The 17361-nt window shown below is 36.6% G+C and overlaps 1 protein-coding gene across 1 annotated transcript in view; it reads left to right on the top strand.

Annotated features, from left to right (window-relative positions):
• The first annotated feature begins 302 nt into the window (after window positions 1–302).
• RIT2 (Ras like without CAAX 2) overlaps window positions 303–17361 on the top strand; it is a 384646-nt gene continuing 367587 nt past the window's right edge. The window contains exon 1 of the mRNA XM_054460870.2: window positions 303–598. Coding sequence (XP_054316845.1) covers window positions 496–598 — 103 coding nt within the window. The 5' untranslated portion in view covers window positions 303–495. The remainder of the gene's footprint in view (window positions 599–17361) is intronic.

The raw sequence follows: 17361 nt of genomic DNA, 5'->3' as shown, positions 1-17361 counted from the left end.
CTGTACCTACAGAAGTCATCCTGTGAGACATAGCAACTCCTGTGAGGTCTCAGATTCACTCCATTCTAGCAGCCCAGCCTGAAAAGGGGTCGAATGTGTGTGTGCCACTAACAACTGTGACTGTGCAGGGGGTACACAGGAAAGAGAAAGGAGAGAGACAGACAGTGGGGAAGGGAAATGGAGAAAGAATCAAATGAGGGAGGAAATAAAAATGAGAGAGAGAGAGAGAGAGAGAGAGATTGTAGGAGACGTGAAAGAGTGAAGGATCGGAAGGAAGGGTGGGGGATGCAAAAGCCAGATTTTTATTGGAAGCAATTGAAGTGGTTGCTATGAGACCCGCTTGAGCGGAGGACCAGCAGCCAGCCCGACGCTGATGGTTCTTACCTCGTACTAAAACCTTTGCTTTGACACAGTTTTAGAGTTGCTTAATATTCGAGCAAGCACCTGACACGGGTGACTTTCTCCTTCTTTTTTTCCTCCAGTCCCTCGGGTAAGATGGAGGTAGAAAATGAAGCCAGCTGCTCCCCAGGCAGTGCATCAGGCGGGTCCAGAGAGTACAAGGTGGTAATGCTGGGAGCAGGGGGAGTTGGTAAAAGCGGTAAGTTTTCACACCAAATGCTGGGGAAGGAGGGACCTCTATAGAGACAACTCTATAGAGTGAAAGAAAAATGATATTGCTGATGCTGTTAGAGGTGAACTGTGGCAGTTAAACACGGAGTATGGGTCTGGCAGGATGCTCCAAAGTGTCAGGACTGTTAAGCCGATGCTGATGAGTCAGGATAATGCAGACAGCCAGTGATGATCCACAGAACTTTAAAAGGATAATTGTTTTCTTTGATTTCACGCTGGGTGATATTTGCTCTTAGTGTAGAGGTCTTTTTTAATAATAAAAATATGTATGAAATTGTCATGGTATGAGAAAAATGTGCTCCTATTCTCAAAAATCTTCACATAAAGAAAGAAGTGCTATGAATATTCAATTAAACACCGTTACAAACACAGACATATACTCAGGATGATGGGTGTTGATTGTTGTGTTTGTTTCTTTCATTAGAAGGTTCTTTTTCCTCATCTGTAGTCTGACATAGTGTGTGTGGGCTTTGAATACCAAAAGAAAGTTGGTTTTTGAAAGTGGCAGTGATTTATGGAATGATATTCATTGTGAGTCCTGTGCAGGGTGATCAAACTAAACTTTGTGGTCAATTCAAGGAGAAAGCTACACAAATAAATGAAGATGAGGTAATAATAGAGATGAAGAATAGCAAATTTGTTTTGGTACATAAAGAACAGAAGTGTCAGTTGTTGGAATTCTTGAGGAGCCTAAAAGGCCAAATATAAAAAATTTTAAAAAATGGATACATAGTAGTTTTTTTTGGCTGATCAAATGTTAGATAGCTCGGAGCTATGGCTATCACTAGAAAATAAATAAATATAGCTTTTTATATAAATATTAAATATCTCCACTGGGAATACATCTTTGGGAATTCTAAAAGGTAGAAGAAATATTATAGTTAGCATGGACAAAAAGCATCAAAACAAATCAATAGTTTTAGTGTTGACAAAAAAATTAAAAGTTGAAGACTGTATTTTCGGCAGAAGAAACCAAAAAACTAACAACTTTGGTGGATGGGTCCACAAGGGATAGGAAAACTGAACGGTAAAGGAAGAGGAAGGAGACTTTAGTGGACAAAAAAGTTAAAGATAGCAAGAAACATAAAATTCAGCACCCCTACCTCTTCTCCTCACCCTACAAAAGAGAATTCTCATAAAAAATAAAAGAAATAGGTACATCTGGATGTGGTCAGTAGCAAAATGCATATCAAAGTGAAAAAAATTATTCATCTCTTCTAGAGAGGCAAAAATGTGAAAGAAAAGCTTTCCAATTGTGAATAAATGAGGAATTTTTAAAAAGATTTCTCCTCTAAAGATAATGATTTGAGAAGGAAGGAATCAAAATAGGTTATGATTTAAGGAAGGAGGAAGGGATGGAGGAAGGATAGAGACAACATGATCTATATAAAATGAAGTCATACTTTACAAGAATCCAGTCAGATACAGTGAGGAAGAAAGAAATAAACAATGTGAGAATAAAATACTGAAGAAGAGAGAAAAACAGATTTAAAAAAAACAGGCAAAAGGCCAATCCACATTAAATGCCACCAGCAGCTTGTGAGGTCAGGAAGATGCTGAAATTGTCGCAATAATGTGCCTCCGTATTGCTTTTGTTTGCTGGTTAGGTATCTGCTTTTAGGAGCTTGAGGGATGTGGGGATAGAGTGACTGATTTTTAGCCTACTTCAATTTATTCCACGGAAATGAAACTTGGAGAGAAGAGATTTTGGACAGGAACATCCTTCAGCAACACACTTTTCTTGTGATATTGCTGATATTATAGTGGTGATATTTTATCTTCTATTTTGATCTCTCCCAAGTATTATTTGTGCTGACTGATCATTGTTACTGTTCCAATGACTATGGATTTTCAACGTGACACATGGCCCACAGAGTGGCCTGGCTTGCTCTCATTTTTGCTTTGTACAATAGAAGCCAATTCATAATTAAGTACTTGAACAAAACTTTTCCAGTGAGATGAAAAGACAGGAATGACCAACTCATTCTCAGAGAAAGAAAAGGATAAAGAGTGTAAACAGCTCAGTTGTATTGATTATATATAAATGGCAACCTTGGCTACTACACCAGAGAATATTTCTCATACTACAATTTCACACCTGGAAAATGCTGTCCTTATGACTAAATGTTTGAAATCACAGTGCTAAAATCATCTGGTCCTTGGACTTTCCCCCTGTGACTTACCTGATGTTCTTCTATCAGCATATAAACATTCAAGCACTGATTCTCAATATTAACCTTCTGTTGAAGGTTAAAATATTTGCTTTCAAATGAGCTAAAAATATACATGATTTATTTTATTTCATTTGAGCCTAGGCTGGGGTGCGGTGGCATGATCATGGCTCTAAATACACGCTTTAAAACCTACTTTTCATATCAAAGACTTAGACCAATAGAGGTATATGAAGGGATTATATAACCCCACTACCCTGGGTTGTGTGAAGAGATTTCCAGAGGAGATCTGCTCTTCTGAAGAAACTAAAGAAGATGCATCAAGCTACCATCTGTTTCCAATTCTGAGAGTCAAGTCCAAGTCAGCCTTAAACATGGATTAAAAACTCAATTTATGGTGACTATAATTTTTAAAATCTTGGAGATTTTCTATGTATATTAATATTTATTCTTTTTTCTTTTTCTTTTTGCAGAGATGGGCTCTCACTATGTTGCCTAGGTTGGTCTCAAACTTCTGGCCTCAAGCAATGCTCCTGCCTCAGCCCTGCAAAGTGCTGGGATTATAGGCATGAGGCATTGTGCCTGGCCTGAGACATGTTTTTATCCATGTTTTACCAAAATATTTTTTAATAGAAACTTTTAAAAGAATTTGCAACTTTACTGAAATAAGAATTCCCACAAGATTTAAAATATGTCAGTTAATGAATGTACTTTATGTGAGGAATTTTAAACCACAAGTAATCAATAAAGTTTACTGAGCACGAATTATGCACAGTCCTATACTAGTTACTATGAAGGACATAAACATTTATGAAGCCCCCATTGCATGGCAGGCATGGGCTACATGTATTTCATGCTTATACTCAGTCCTAACCACAGTCAGAGTCAGTATTTCTATTTCACAGATGAAAAAACAGAGGTCAGAAAAATAACTTGTGCCTGGTCATGGGAGTAATAATTTAGAGTTCTGTGATGTTTTATCTAACTCTACTATATTATGTTTAATGCTCTGAGAAGAACAAAGAGTTGCATCACTCGCTATTAAGAAGAAAACAGATCCATTGATAATGCATTTCCTAGGTCTTGAATGTTATATTTAGAAGAGATCTTAACCATCTAGGCTATCACTTTGATTTATACATCTATGCCTCTTTAATCTTTAACCTAATTGAACACTGTGCATAATACTTCTGTATAAATATATAATATTTATATTTATATTTATATTTTTATAATTATATGTAATATTGTCCAAGAATGTTACTAACTGCAGAGAAAACAGGGATACACAAGAATTATTTGGACAATGGCCAAACTGAGGCATTGAGAGGCGAAGAGACCTGCAAAGGTCATTTATACAGCAGTGGCAGAGTCAGATCCAGAATTCAGTCCTTCTGACACCATTGAAGCTGCTTTTCCATCACCCCCCAATTCTTACACAGAGTAAGCTGAATCAAAACTGCACCATACAAAGTAACAGATATGTATACAAAGTAGCAGACGTTTAGGAGGAACAAGTATAGAGATCTAATGTATAGGATGAGGACTATAGGTAATAATATTTTATTTGGGGTTTTTGCTAAATTAGTAGATTTTTTAATGTTTATTTGTACATAGTAAGTGTATATATTTTATACATGTATATATTTATGGAGTACATGAGATATTTGGATACAGGCATACAGTGTATAATAATCACATCAGGGTATGGTATATCCATCACCTCAAACATTCATCATTTCTTTGTGTTATAAATCTTCCATTATACTTTTATGTTATTTTAAAATGTACAATAACTTATTCAAGACAATAATGACCCTGTTGTTCTATCAAATGTTAGATCTTATTCATTCCATCTAACCACAATTTTGTACCCATTAACCATCTCCACTCCCTCTTCCTACTACCGTTTCCAGCCTCTGGTAGCCATCGTTCTACTATTTCCATGAATTAAATTGTTTTAATTTTTAACTTCCACAAATGAATGAGACCATGCAAAGTTTGTCTTTCTGTGTCTGGCTTATTTCACTTAACACAATGATCTCCATTTCCATGCATGCTGTTGCAAATGACTGGATCTCATTCTTTCACATAGCTGAATAGTATTCCATTGTGTATATATACCACATTTCTTTTATTCATTCTTCTGTTGATGGACACTTAAGTTGCTTCCAAATCTTGGCTATTGTTACTAGTGCTGCATAAATTAGTAGATTTTAGGTTCTGTTACTGCCACCCCCTATAAAAAGTAGCTATGTGAAATGATGGATATGCTAATTTGTTTTCCTATAGTAAATATTTTACTATCTATGTGTATCCCACAACGTCATATTGTATACCTTAAATATACACAATAAAGTTTATTTTAGAAATAAGACTCATGATGAGAGAACTACTTAAGAAACAACACACATATATATATACACACACACACACACATTCAGTGAAATAACATTAAATGGCAGTAGAATAGAAACTTATATTACAAACTGTGATTACAACTAAAACCAAAAGAAAACAACAAAAAAGACAAATTATCCAATAAAGTTCAGTATGTTAGGCATCTTCTTTTAGCCTTCTATCTCATTTTGTTCCACTGCCCGCCACTCACCTACCCTAAAAAAATAAAAATAAAAATAATCTCATGGTTACAGTTTTAAAGTTTTATGGAGCCTAAACAATCCTTATAACAGTTTTAAATATTGACCTTTGTCACTGTGGTTTGAAACAGCAAGGCCGTTCCTCAATGTCAGAACATGATGAAATATTGCCTTCCTTGGCTTCACATCTGGTTCTCCAAGTTCAGAATCAAATTTATTCAACAGATTTTAATAAAAATAATATCTTATTTTCTAGGTATTTTGAAAAATATCTGCATTTGGGATTTATGCTAAGTTAGTAGGTTTTAATTTTACTGATTTTTTTTTATTTTTATGGGTACATAGTAAGTACATATATATATATATGGAGTACAGGAAATATATTTGTATACAGGCATATGCTTAACATAATGATAATGTTTTAAGATTTAAAGAACTTAAGATTCATAATGATCATATTTTGCAAAATAAGATATTATTGCATAAAATTGGGGTAAAAATTACATTTTACCTATTCTGATTATGATTTATTTGATCATAAAATAAGAAGGCAAGTAGGAGAGGTATCTAAGCACAGAACTATCAAGAGATTTGTCTAGTAGGAAAGTCAGAAAATAAGGACTGGACATGAACGCAGGCTTTCTACATCTAAATTGTTTTTCTATCAAATTGTATGGGAAAAGCAGAAAAAGATTCCCAATGTCAGATGAGAACTTTATGTCCTTCTCTGGTCCCTAGGACACATCTTGGAATTATTTGGTGAAATGTTGTCTTAACATACATCTTCAGGTATGAAATATGTATGAAACACTATGCAAGTCATTGAGAAGGGAGGGGGTGTTATTCATAACCATGATTTCAGGTGATTCCTGACCTCTGGGAGTGTACCATCTCACGGTGGAAAATCTGCTGTAATTTGTAATACAAAACAATAAGTTTATATTAGGCTTCTAATGTAAGAGTTTCGGAAACTCAGTATAAGGGGTGGCTATAAGAGATGGGAAAGATGAGAAGAAATCACAGCATAGATGGTAAATTATGTCTTAAAGGATGAGGAGGATTTTTCTGATGCTGAAGAAGAAAAGTATGGGGAGATCCAAGGAAGAGAATTGAACATAAACAGTGTATACAGGGGCACGAAGGGATGTGAAGGCTTATAATTTTTAATGGCAGCATCTTGATAACTTAGTGTCTCTAAGGGGTAGTTGAAAAAATATCTTTTTAGAGTTGCTCAATAGATGCTTTAGTTAATTGTGAAAAAGTTACACAACACAAATAAACTGAAAACACAAAAAGGATTAGGGCACTCAAAATTTATTAGAATGTTTCCATTATGAATTCTTTGTAAAGAAAAAACTCATTTGTAAAATAAACAAACATATTCTCTCCCGCAGCCATTTGCAGTTTGTCGCCTCTGTAAATTCAGTTTCATGTAGCAGGATTTTATAAAGAGAAAGCGGTAACAATCTCTCTGAGGTAAGTGGAAAGCAGCACACAACCAATTCCTTCCACCTCAGTGAATTAGGAAAGCAGGTAGGAAGTTGAGTCTTTATCTGATGAATTAAATCAAGGCAAACAACCAAGTGCATCATTCATGTCCCAGAGCCTCTGTGTTTTACTTCATTAGCAGAACTTTGAGTCTGACAAAGCTGAACAATTGTCACATGGTGGCCATGCGTTATCCTAACCCTGTGGACTGTAAGGCAAAAGAAACAAAATAAACAAGGGGAAAGTAAAAAGATTTTAAGATTGCTGGGCCTTCTGTTCTCACCCTTAACTGTTACCACCTCAGTTGTACTGCAGACCATCACTCACTGCAATACTGTCAGGAAGCATTAGCCAAGAGGTCCAAATAAGGCTCAGTAAAAGAGTAAATTGGTATCTACTCACTCAAATAATGATTGAAAACAGAATTCAGGCGAAAGGCTTTGATTGACAACATCTCCAAGATTATATGCACTCTGTAGATTTTAAATTGATGAAAGAGATTTTCTACAGCTCTGCATGAGTACTATATGATATGTCTGCCCCATCTATGACCGGAGATGAACGAGCATGTAATGATCCCTCAATGAGCCCACATGTTGCTGAGCTCTTTACGTTCACGCATTTGCTTTGGTGTTCTGCTGGCTGATGGTCTGTAACATTCCCCTGCCTTACTATACCCCTCGCCCTGCCTTGATCTTGTGAGGAAGGCATTACTGTCTGCATTTTATAAATGAGAAAACTGAGGTACACACACACACACACATAATATGGCCCAAGGCACATAGATATTAAATGATGAACCTAATGTGCCTACATATGGATGTCTAAGTTCGATGTTTACATTATTTTTATTTTCTCACCTGAAAGTTTTTATTTTTCGAAGACATGATACAGTGAACCCGAGTTCTAACTTCAGCTACATTTTTTTTTTTTTTTTTTTTTTTGAGACGGAGTCTTGTTCTGTCACCCAGGCTGGAGTACACTGGTGCAATCTTGGCTCACTGCAAGCTCCGCCTCCTGGGTTCATGCCATTATCCTGCCTCAGCCTCCCCGAGTAACTGGGACTACAGGCACCTGCCACCACACTCGGTTAATTTTATTTTATTTTTTTTGTATTTTTAGTAGAGACGGGGTTTCACCGTGTTAGCCACGATGGTCTCGATCTCCTGACCTCGTGATCCGCCCGCCTCGGTCTTCCAAAGTGCTGGGATTACAGGCGTGAGCCACTGCACCTGGCCGCATTTTCATACATGTATTTTAAACGTCACACAAAATCATCTATATGAAAATATTTTAATATTTTTAATTTTCTACACAAACAATGGAGAGTGCTACCCTCATTAGATGGAGTAGTGGGTGGCATGAGGAGCTCTGACTAAACATTTTAGCATGGAGGTGCCGAAGACTGGTTTGTTCTTGTCTATTCAGAGACCCCTGGGGGCCTCAACCACATAGAGAGAAGGTAACAATTCCTTTCAACTTGAGAAAACCAAGTAGCCCAGTAATTATAGGAATTTATTGAAACCTGGGATCATGCTAACAAAGAAAGTAAACAGTGTGCTGAGTAAACCATACAGATTTTTGAAATTAGGTGCTGATTTACTTAGGGAAGCATATTTTCTTTAAACATATACATTTTGGAATAATAGAAACTGACAAAAGAGTGTTTGTGTGTGCGTGTGCACGCGCATGCACTCACGCGCACCTAGACCTGTGAAAAGCCCACAGATATGACCAAGAATTAGACACAGCCTCTGCCCTGTCCACCAGGGTAACAAACAAGATGTATAAACAGACTTGTGAGACAATGATAGAGATGTATGGGAGGTATTTTGGAAGCAATGAAAACTATGGCTTAGGAAGTTAAAATGACCTACCATACATTGTTCAGCTGTTCATCTGTAGCATTGGGACCAGAGTCTCCTGACTTTCTAGAGCATGAATTTTTCCAATAGGCCATGCTGACTCCCATAAACCAGCATAAAATCTCACTGGAGATCAACCTGCTGCCTATGACTTATTATTTCTGTGCCTGTGTGTGTTTGCAGTGTGGTGGGATTGCGACTGTACACACTGACAGACGGTGGTCCTCTGTACTGCTTACATACATGCAAGGTGCACTCTTATCAATGAATCTGGCTATTTGCAAAGCCCATCAATGATATCCACTCAATCACTTGGGCTTTCCTCATAAATACCCTTTCTGGTGACCCTGACCAAACAGTGCTATCTGTCCTTCTCATTGCTCAGCAGGGACCAGCTAAGTGCCATTGCTAGTCACTCTGCCAGACCATCATTTCTGCCCTTTCTGCCTAGTATAATTCTACTTCAGCTAACACCACAGATTCAGCATGAGAGTATTGATAGTTCTGGTCCCCATATACTCCAAGCACTTCAGCATCCTGCTGTATTGGGCAGATAGAAACCTGATTCTCGCTAAAGTATGTGTGAAGGATGTAAAGCCGAAGGGGGAGTGGGGGATTGGGGCCTCCCTGGAGATGTTGCATTGAAAAGGAAATCAGAGAGAAAACTATATTTGCAGTCCCAGGAAAAAATCTTTAATTGAACTGAAATGAGATGGTGTAGATAATTTGTGGTCTTACGATGGAACACCAAATAAAGATTTTCAACTATTATAGTTAGAGAAGTTGTGGTGGTGGTGGATGAGGGAAGTTCTTTATCAGAAGATTTCTTGTATATGTGAAAGTCAATGTTTGGGTAGTCACTTATTGAATGAATCAGAAGTCCTTAGACAATTTACCAGTTCACAGTTCCTCTTAATATGCTTTAAAATGAGCAACAAAGTGTGTGTTTGTGTTCATAAATCTGTGTGCATTCACAAAAGAGGAACGTTTCTTTTTTTGTCCAAACTATTATTCTTTCAATTTCTTCCTGCAATGAATGGCAAAATAAAAGCGAACACTTCTGAGTTTTGCATATACCTGACCCTGTTCAAAATGCACTAAATATGTTAATTTATTAAGTCTCACTAAACCCAGCAGTGTGGGTGTGGTTAGTATCTCTAATTAATAGATGAGAACAGTAAAGCTTGACGATGGTGAGTGATTCACTCAGGAACCCAGAGCCTGAGGTGACTATGCAGAACTCAACCACTGCCAGAGCTGAGGCCCTTAACCACTGTCCACTGTACTCCTTACCATGCATTATTTTGATCAACCTTCAATCTGTAGAAGGAAGCCCCACCATAGAAGTGATGACAGAATAATGTGAACTGGGGGTTTGGGTAACCTAGGAAATCCATATTTGTCTTTTCTCATCTGTAAAATGGGGATGACAATAATAACTACTGTAACAGTTCATACTCAGAATATTAATGACATAGCCTGGCACAAACTGTGGGACAATGTTTATAACATAAATGGATAGCTATGTTTTTATTTATTTACCCTTAACAACACTTGACATTGCACAGGTCACTAAAGCTCTTTGAGTCTCCCTTTTCCTCATTAAGGGCTTTTTTTTTTTTTCTGTGTGTTTTATTTATTTATTTATTTATTTATTATTATTATACTTTAGGTTTTAGGGTACATGTGCGCAATGTGCAGGTTAGTTACATATGTATACATGTGCCATGCTGGTGCGCTGCACCCACTAACTCCTCATCTAGCATTAGGTATATCTCCCAATGCTATCCCTCCCCCCTCCCCCACCCCACAACAGTCCCCAGAGTATGATGTTCCCCTTCCTGTGTCCATGTGTTCTCATTGTTCAATTCCCACCTATAAGTGAGAATATGCGGTGTTTGGTTTTTTGTTATTAAGGGCTTTAATTAAAATATCCTCAGAGAATTGCTGGGTAGGTGACATTGGAAAATATTTAAAAAAAACTATAGATTATATTGCCCAATATTACACCTTCATTAAAACCGCTCATTCCCTCTCTCCCTCCTTTCCTTCCTTCCTTCCTTCCTTCCTTCTTTCCTCCCTCCCTCCCTTCCTTCCTTCTTTCCTCCCTCCCTCCCTCCCTTTCTTCCTTCCTTCCTTCCTTCCTCCCTTCCTTTTTTTTTTCCTTCCTTCCATGCCTCCACCTAAGGCAGTTTACCTCTGTAACATAGGGAAGAGTAGTGACACATATTTCAGATAGGTCCTAGGAAAATACAATTTGGGTTGAATATTGTAAAACTGCCATTGTGTATGCACCTGCTCTATTCCTGTTCTTGCTCTCTAGATCCTTATATTGATTAGTTTCTGCTTTGGTCTCTTGAGTGGTAATTTCAGTGACAGTAATAAAAGTAGTTTACTAGTTACCTTACTAAACAATCCCTTTATTCATCCTAATTGACTCATACCACACACAAACACACACACACACACACACACACAGCACACTGCCTGTTAGAGAAAGGACTGGAGGACAATTGCCTGTTACAATAGCCCACAAAGGGCCTGATTAGAGGGGCTATGGCTTTTAACAGAGCATGCCTGTGCTTAAATCCAGACTGAAATTAATTTTTCCAATATGTGTATTGTTTTAATAAATTTTGAGTAATATGACATGTCTTCCATTCTCCATAGTTGCAACATTGGACATTTAAAGGGAAAGAGTCATATTTAATGGTTGCAGGAAAAGCTAATAATAAGCTACATGGATACAGATTTTTGTTTAATTGAAGAAATCAGGCTCTTTATTTGGTAGCAAAAGGGCACATCTTTTATTTGAAATTGTGAAAACTTTAGCTAATTGGTTCCTGCCTATTATATTTATTTATTTATTTACTGTTTAGAAATATTTCTTACTTTATTCCAATATCATTATCTTAGGACTGAAATCAGTGGAAAAACATTAGGGATTTTATATGGGCAAATTCGGAGTAACAGAAGTCTGGAACACTTCAGCATCTTTTTTTTATCCCTTTCATTTTTAGTTGACAGGTAATAATCATATGTATTTATGTGTTATTTTCATAGGTGTATACAATGTGTAATGATCAAATAATGGTAATTAGGATATCTATCACCTCAAACATTTATTACTTCTTTGTGCTGTGAACATTAAAATCCTCTCTAACTTTTTGAAAATACACAATAAATTATAGCCAACCACATTCATTATATAGCGCAGTGGAACACCAGAACTCATTCCTCCCATCTAGCTGTGATTTTGTATCTGTTAACCAAACTCTCCCCATCCTACCCTCCCTCTCTCTTCCCAGCCTCTAATGACCACAGTTCTACTTCTATATCAACTTTTTTAGATTTCATTTACAAGTGAGAACTTTTGGTATTTATCTTTCTATGCCTGATTTAGTTTACTTAACGTAATGTCCTCCAGGTTCATCCATGTTGTGGCAAATGACAGGATTTCATTCTTTTTTCATGTCTGAATAGCATTCCATTGTGTATGTATATGACATTTCCTTTATCCATTTATCTGCTGATGGGCATTCAGATGTATTCCGTATCTCGGTTATTGTGCATAGTGGTGCAATAAACTTGGGGGTGTAGATATCCTTTTGGTATACTGACTCTCTTTTCTTTAGATAAATACCCAGTAGTGGGATTTCTTCTATCATCTTTTAAACCCCCATATCCCACTCTTACTTGCTCTTCATACCACTTCATACCACCGTCCTGAAATACCATTTTGATTCTTCTCCTCCTTGAACAACTAAGATATCTTACTTTATTCCAACACCATCATTTCAGAATTGAAATAGACCCAGACATGTCCTTCCATCACTGTCATCTACCTTCTAGACAAACTATTTTACTTTTTGTTCCCCAATCACAAAGTTATTTTAAAATAAGCTCTCTCCTCCTTTCCCTCAATTTGTTCAATTTGATCTGTTCTTTCAGATTCTGCACAAGTACTTCTTGCTCTTTAATATCTTCCCTGTCTACTCCAGTCTAATATCTTCTCTCTTCTTTATAACACTTAAAATTCTTTCTGATTATTATCCCTTCCAATAACTATTTACAATTACACAGTTTCTTTGAGCATCTGGCTTGTGGTCTTAAGATGTTATTTAAAGTTTGAATTTGTATTTAATTTGTTATCTCTTTACATTTAATTTTCCTGTTTTAATAGCAAATTCATGAAGAGTAGGAAATAGATTTTATATTGTCTTTCTTTTCCCATGATACTTATGGGAGTAAATCTTCAAAAATATTTGTAAACATAATACCCTTTTTCATCTTTGAGGAAATTCAGAGAGTAAGACACCAGGCATATGTAGTAAAATAAAACTAAGCAATATTCTAAAAGTTCACAATAGAGCCATGAATAATAGAGAAAGAAACTGGTACCAAGAGAGAAGTGGCAGGTATGTGAGTACAGGGTAAGGGTGTGGCTTGGGAACAACCTAGACTCAGGCCAGCATTAACAATCTTTGGTGACAATGGATTTGAAGACCAATAAGCCCACCCAGTGTTTAGGATGTTCAGAAACACAAATGGACCACAGGAAGTTTGTCCATTAAAACATGGCAGATAGTCACAAACAATTAAGATATAAATGCTGAGTTAAGGGCAGGGTGCGGTGGCTCACGTCCATAATCCCAGCGCTTTGGGAGGCCGAGGTGGGCGGATCACTTGAGGCTAGGAGTCCGAGACCAGCCTGGCCAACATGGTGAAACCCCATCTCTACTAAAAATACAAAAATTAGCCGGCTCTGGTGGTGTACTCCTGTAGTCCCAGCTACTCAGGAAGCTGAGGCATGAGAATCGCTTGAACCCGGGAGGCAAATGTTGGAGTGAGCCGAGATCATGCCACTGCACACCAGCCTGGGCAACAGAGCGAGACTTTGTCTCCAAAGAGAAAAATAATAAATAAATAAATGCTGAATTAAAAATAACTGAGCATGCACCAGCAGACAGAATCAGAAGCAGTGTACACATTCCTTGAAAGCAGAAGATTAGGACAGCTGACATATGAAACAATGAAAACTCATGTTTTATTTCCCAAACCTTTTCCCACCGCACACCAGAACTGTGGACTACTCTCCGGGGGGGAAAAAAAAAGGTTTCCTGAGAGTTGGAGTGAGGAGGAGAAAAGAAAGTATTTTACACAATGTTATGAGAAGATCTCAGCAAATAAGACTTCAGAGCATTGTTTACCCCCATGGTTCTAAGTTCAGAATGTTTACTAACATAACAAAGAACAATTGTTTCTTGGTCAACACTAAGAAAAACTGAGGTAGATTGTAGTTGCAACACTGAATTCTGAATTAGCCACACGTTTCTACATATGTTTCCTGGGAGGGTAAAAATCATTCTGCATAAGATTTAATTTAATTTTGATAAGAGGAAATCCCAAGAGAAGACCATAGAATCTCGAATACGAATAGATTCAAATCAAAACATCACTTCTCCCTGATGTCAGGAAGCTGTAAAATCAAGAAGGCAAAACTTATTTCATAGGCAAAGTTGTTGCCATTATTAGAAAACAAACAAAACAACAACAAAATGAAAAGCAAATAAACATACAGAAAACAACTTTACTCTCTAGGATTAAAGTTTTTCCTTCCTATTTTGTCTACTTTTTGTTTAGCTAGCTACTCACTCTTTTCTACTTGCTTTGTCTTAATCAACGAGCTTAAATGATCTAGTATCAGCTTTCACACTTTCTTTAGAGCCACCCCACAAAAGCCTTTAATATTTTTTCTGCCCTTAAAAAATTTGCCTTCTACTTCATCACAGAAAAGCAAATTGAAAACATTTTTACCTAAAATACTTTGGTATGACAAGGATACAAGTGGTCTGCCACTCTTAGCTTATTTATATATTTTCTGAATGTAATTCTGAGACAGCCCGGCATGTTTGAAACAGCATGGACTTTGAAGAGGGACAGGCATGCACTGAAATTCAGTTCTCCCACTAATAAATCAAGTGACTTTGCTGATTCTTCCTCTTCTTCTAGATCTCTTAATGTTGCAGGACACAGGGCTCCTTCTCATTTTAATTTCCTATGGTATTTTATCCAGTCACATGGCTTCAATATAATTTATATACCTTTATGTCTTTGTATTAAATTTTTATCTAGATTACATTTATATCTAAATTTATATCTGAATAATTAGACATAATTAAAATGACAAAAATTTAAAAAGACTACAATGCTAACCAAGAGGTAGGGTATAATGAGAGTATGAATTCATACAGCCACCATACAAAATAATTAGACACTTGGTACCAAGATGAAGAAATATGTAACTTGATCAGATGATTTAGCAGTTCTACTCCTAGCTATATATACTCAATAGAAATTCACATATGTATGAACAAAGAGGCATGGTCAGAATGTTTACAGTGGCATTATTCCTAATAGTCCTCAATTAAAAGTCTACATGTTCATTACTATGAGTGAATCGTGTTAGAATTTATATATATATAACACACACATACATTGTACATAGACAGAAAATATATATATGTGCATATATTTTTGTGTGAATACAAACACACACACATATATGTCTGTGCATGGGTGTGTATATACATACATACACACACAAAAGGAAAAGATCACCTACATAGTCTCTTTTCAAGGGAGGGAGAAGGCAGTGATTGGGAGAGGCACTGGGGGATTTTGAGGTCCAGAAATGCAGACTAAAATTCCCCAAAACTAAACCACTGATCTTCTTTTCAAACTTGTTTACCCCCAGCCTCCCTCATATCAACTGATAGCAACTCCATCTTTGCAATTGCGCAGGTCCAAAACATTGGCCTGATGCTTTACTCCTCTCTTTCCTTCACACTTCTACAACCAATTCATAAGTAATTTCCTTGGTTTTGTCTTCTATGTATATCCAGAGTTGTCCTTTTTTCAAAACTGAATTGTGAATTGAATTCTAACTTACCATCCTCTTTTGCCTGTATCTATTGTTTTGCACTAACCCTTCTCCATGTTTCAATTGTCTCCTACAATTTATTAACACAGAAGCTAGCGTGGTCCTTTTAAGCTGCAAGTCAGATTTGTCATTACTGTGCTTTAAACTCTACCATGGCTCTTGTTTCACTCACAGCACTTTTAACAGCCGATGTCACTTCTGTGATCTCATGTCCTACTAACCTCCCTCTTGTTCTCTCTACTTCAGAAATATCAGCTTCCATGCTGTTCCTAAAATATGCCAGACAGGCACACTTCCCTTTTAGGGTCTTTGTGTTAGCTTTTTCCTCTGCCTGGGATACTTTTCTCCAGATATCTGCTTGGCTTACTCTATCTTTTTCAAGCATCTCTCTCCTATTGTCGCATCAATGGACCTGTCCGCACCAGCCTATTCTATTGAAAAACCTCACCTTCCTACCACATCCAAATCTCCCTTTCTTTGGTACACTTTTTTCTTTCTATAGCACCTATTGCTTTCCAATGTAATAACTGATTATGTTACTAGTTATTGTTGGCCTTCCCCAACACTAGAGTATCTGTTTTATTCTCCCAACTGCCTAGTGAATAAATGAAACAAAGTTACCTAAACTTGTGAAGCTTCAATGTATTAATCTCTAAAGTATGGAAAATAATACCAGCCTTGCCAGTGGGTTGTGAGATTCAGGGCTGTAGCAGTAGAGATGATAAGTGATAAGACTCTAGTTATAGTTTGAAAGAAATGCCAAAAGCATTTAGTGATTGATAGGAGAGTGTTGTGGGCCTAAGCCAAAAATGATTTTGCCATCAATTGAAATGGATTATTCTATGCAAATTTGTCAGGAAAAAACCCTGCAAGATTGTTATTTTAATGTTATGCAGCAAAAGAGGGCATACATGGCTCTTGATATTATAGAGGGACAAAATACACAAATACACATGTGTTTATGATCTTCTGATGCTTATACTCCCATTGAGTCTAAGACTTTTTGAAACAGAACCTATGCTGTAGGGGAAATATGAAGATTAAATGTAATAATCCAAATAAACAAGTGTCATCTGTATATAGGTCTTTGATAAATGTCTGAAGTTATTATTTTTTATTATATTAACAAAAAGACTGATAGTTTATATTAATAAAATGACTGACAGTTAAGGTGAGGAAGAAATATATTAATATATATATAAGATTAAAAATGCAAACTTACATTACTTAATGTAATGTTCATTTCTAAATGAAAGGGGATTAAATAAAAACTTGTTTATAGATCATTATAACCTTGGAAATCACACTCTATCAAGGAGGTTTAAACTGAATCACTCATTCATTTAATATGCAGTATAGATGTATTGAGTTCTGTAGCTTTCCAGCCATCATTCTGGATGCTAGAGTCATAGAACTAGCCCGAGCCCACACCTTCAGAAAGGCAAAGAGAGACAAATGATAAGGAAATTACAATTACCAAAGCATCAAAGCTGATCTTGTTAGTGCTCTTTTTTCTGATTATCTTTTCCACATAAATTTGCTATATATGATTTACCTAGAACCAAAATAGAAAATCAGAAAAGTTCATCTCCCCTTTCCTTAAAATCATATGCCAACAGCATGGAGGTTTTCTTAGGAGCATAGGATGTTGCCATCCTGTTTCT

The sequence above is a fragment of the Pongo pygmaeus genome, chromosome 17, assembly GCF_028885625.2.
Source record: "Pongo pygmaeus isolate AG05252 chromosome 17, NHGRI_mPonPyg2-v2.0_pri, whole genome shotgun sequence".
NCBI classification, from domain to species: Eukaryota; Metazoa; Chordata; class Mammalia; order Primates; family Hominidae; genus Pongo; species Pongo pygmaeus.
The sequence above is the reverse complement of the archived record's forward strand: the minus strand, read 5'-3'. Positions and strand labels throughout refer to the sequence as shown.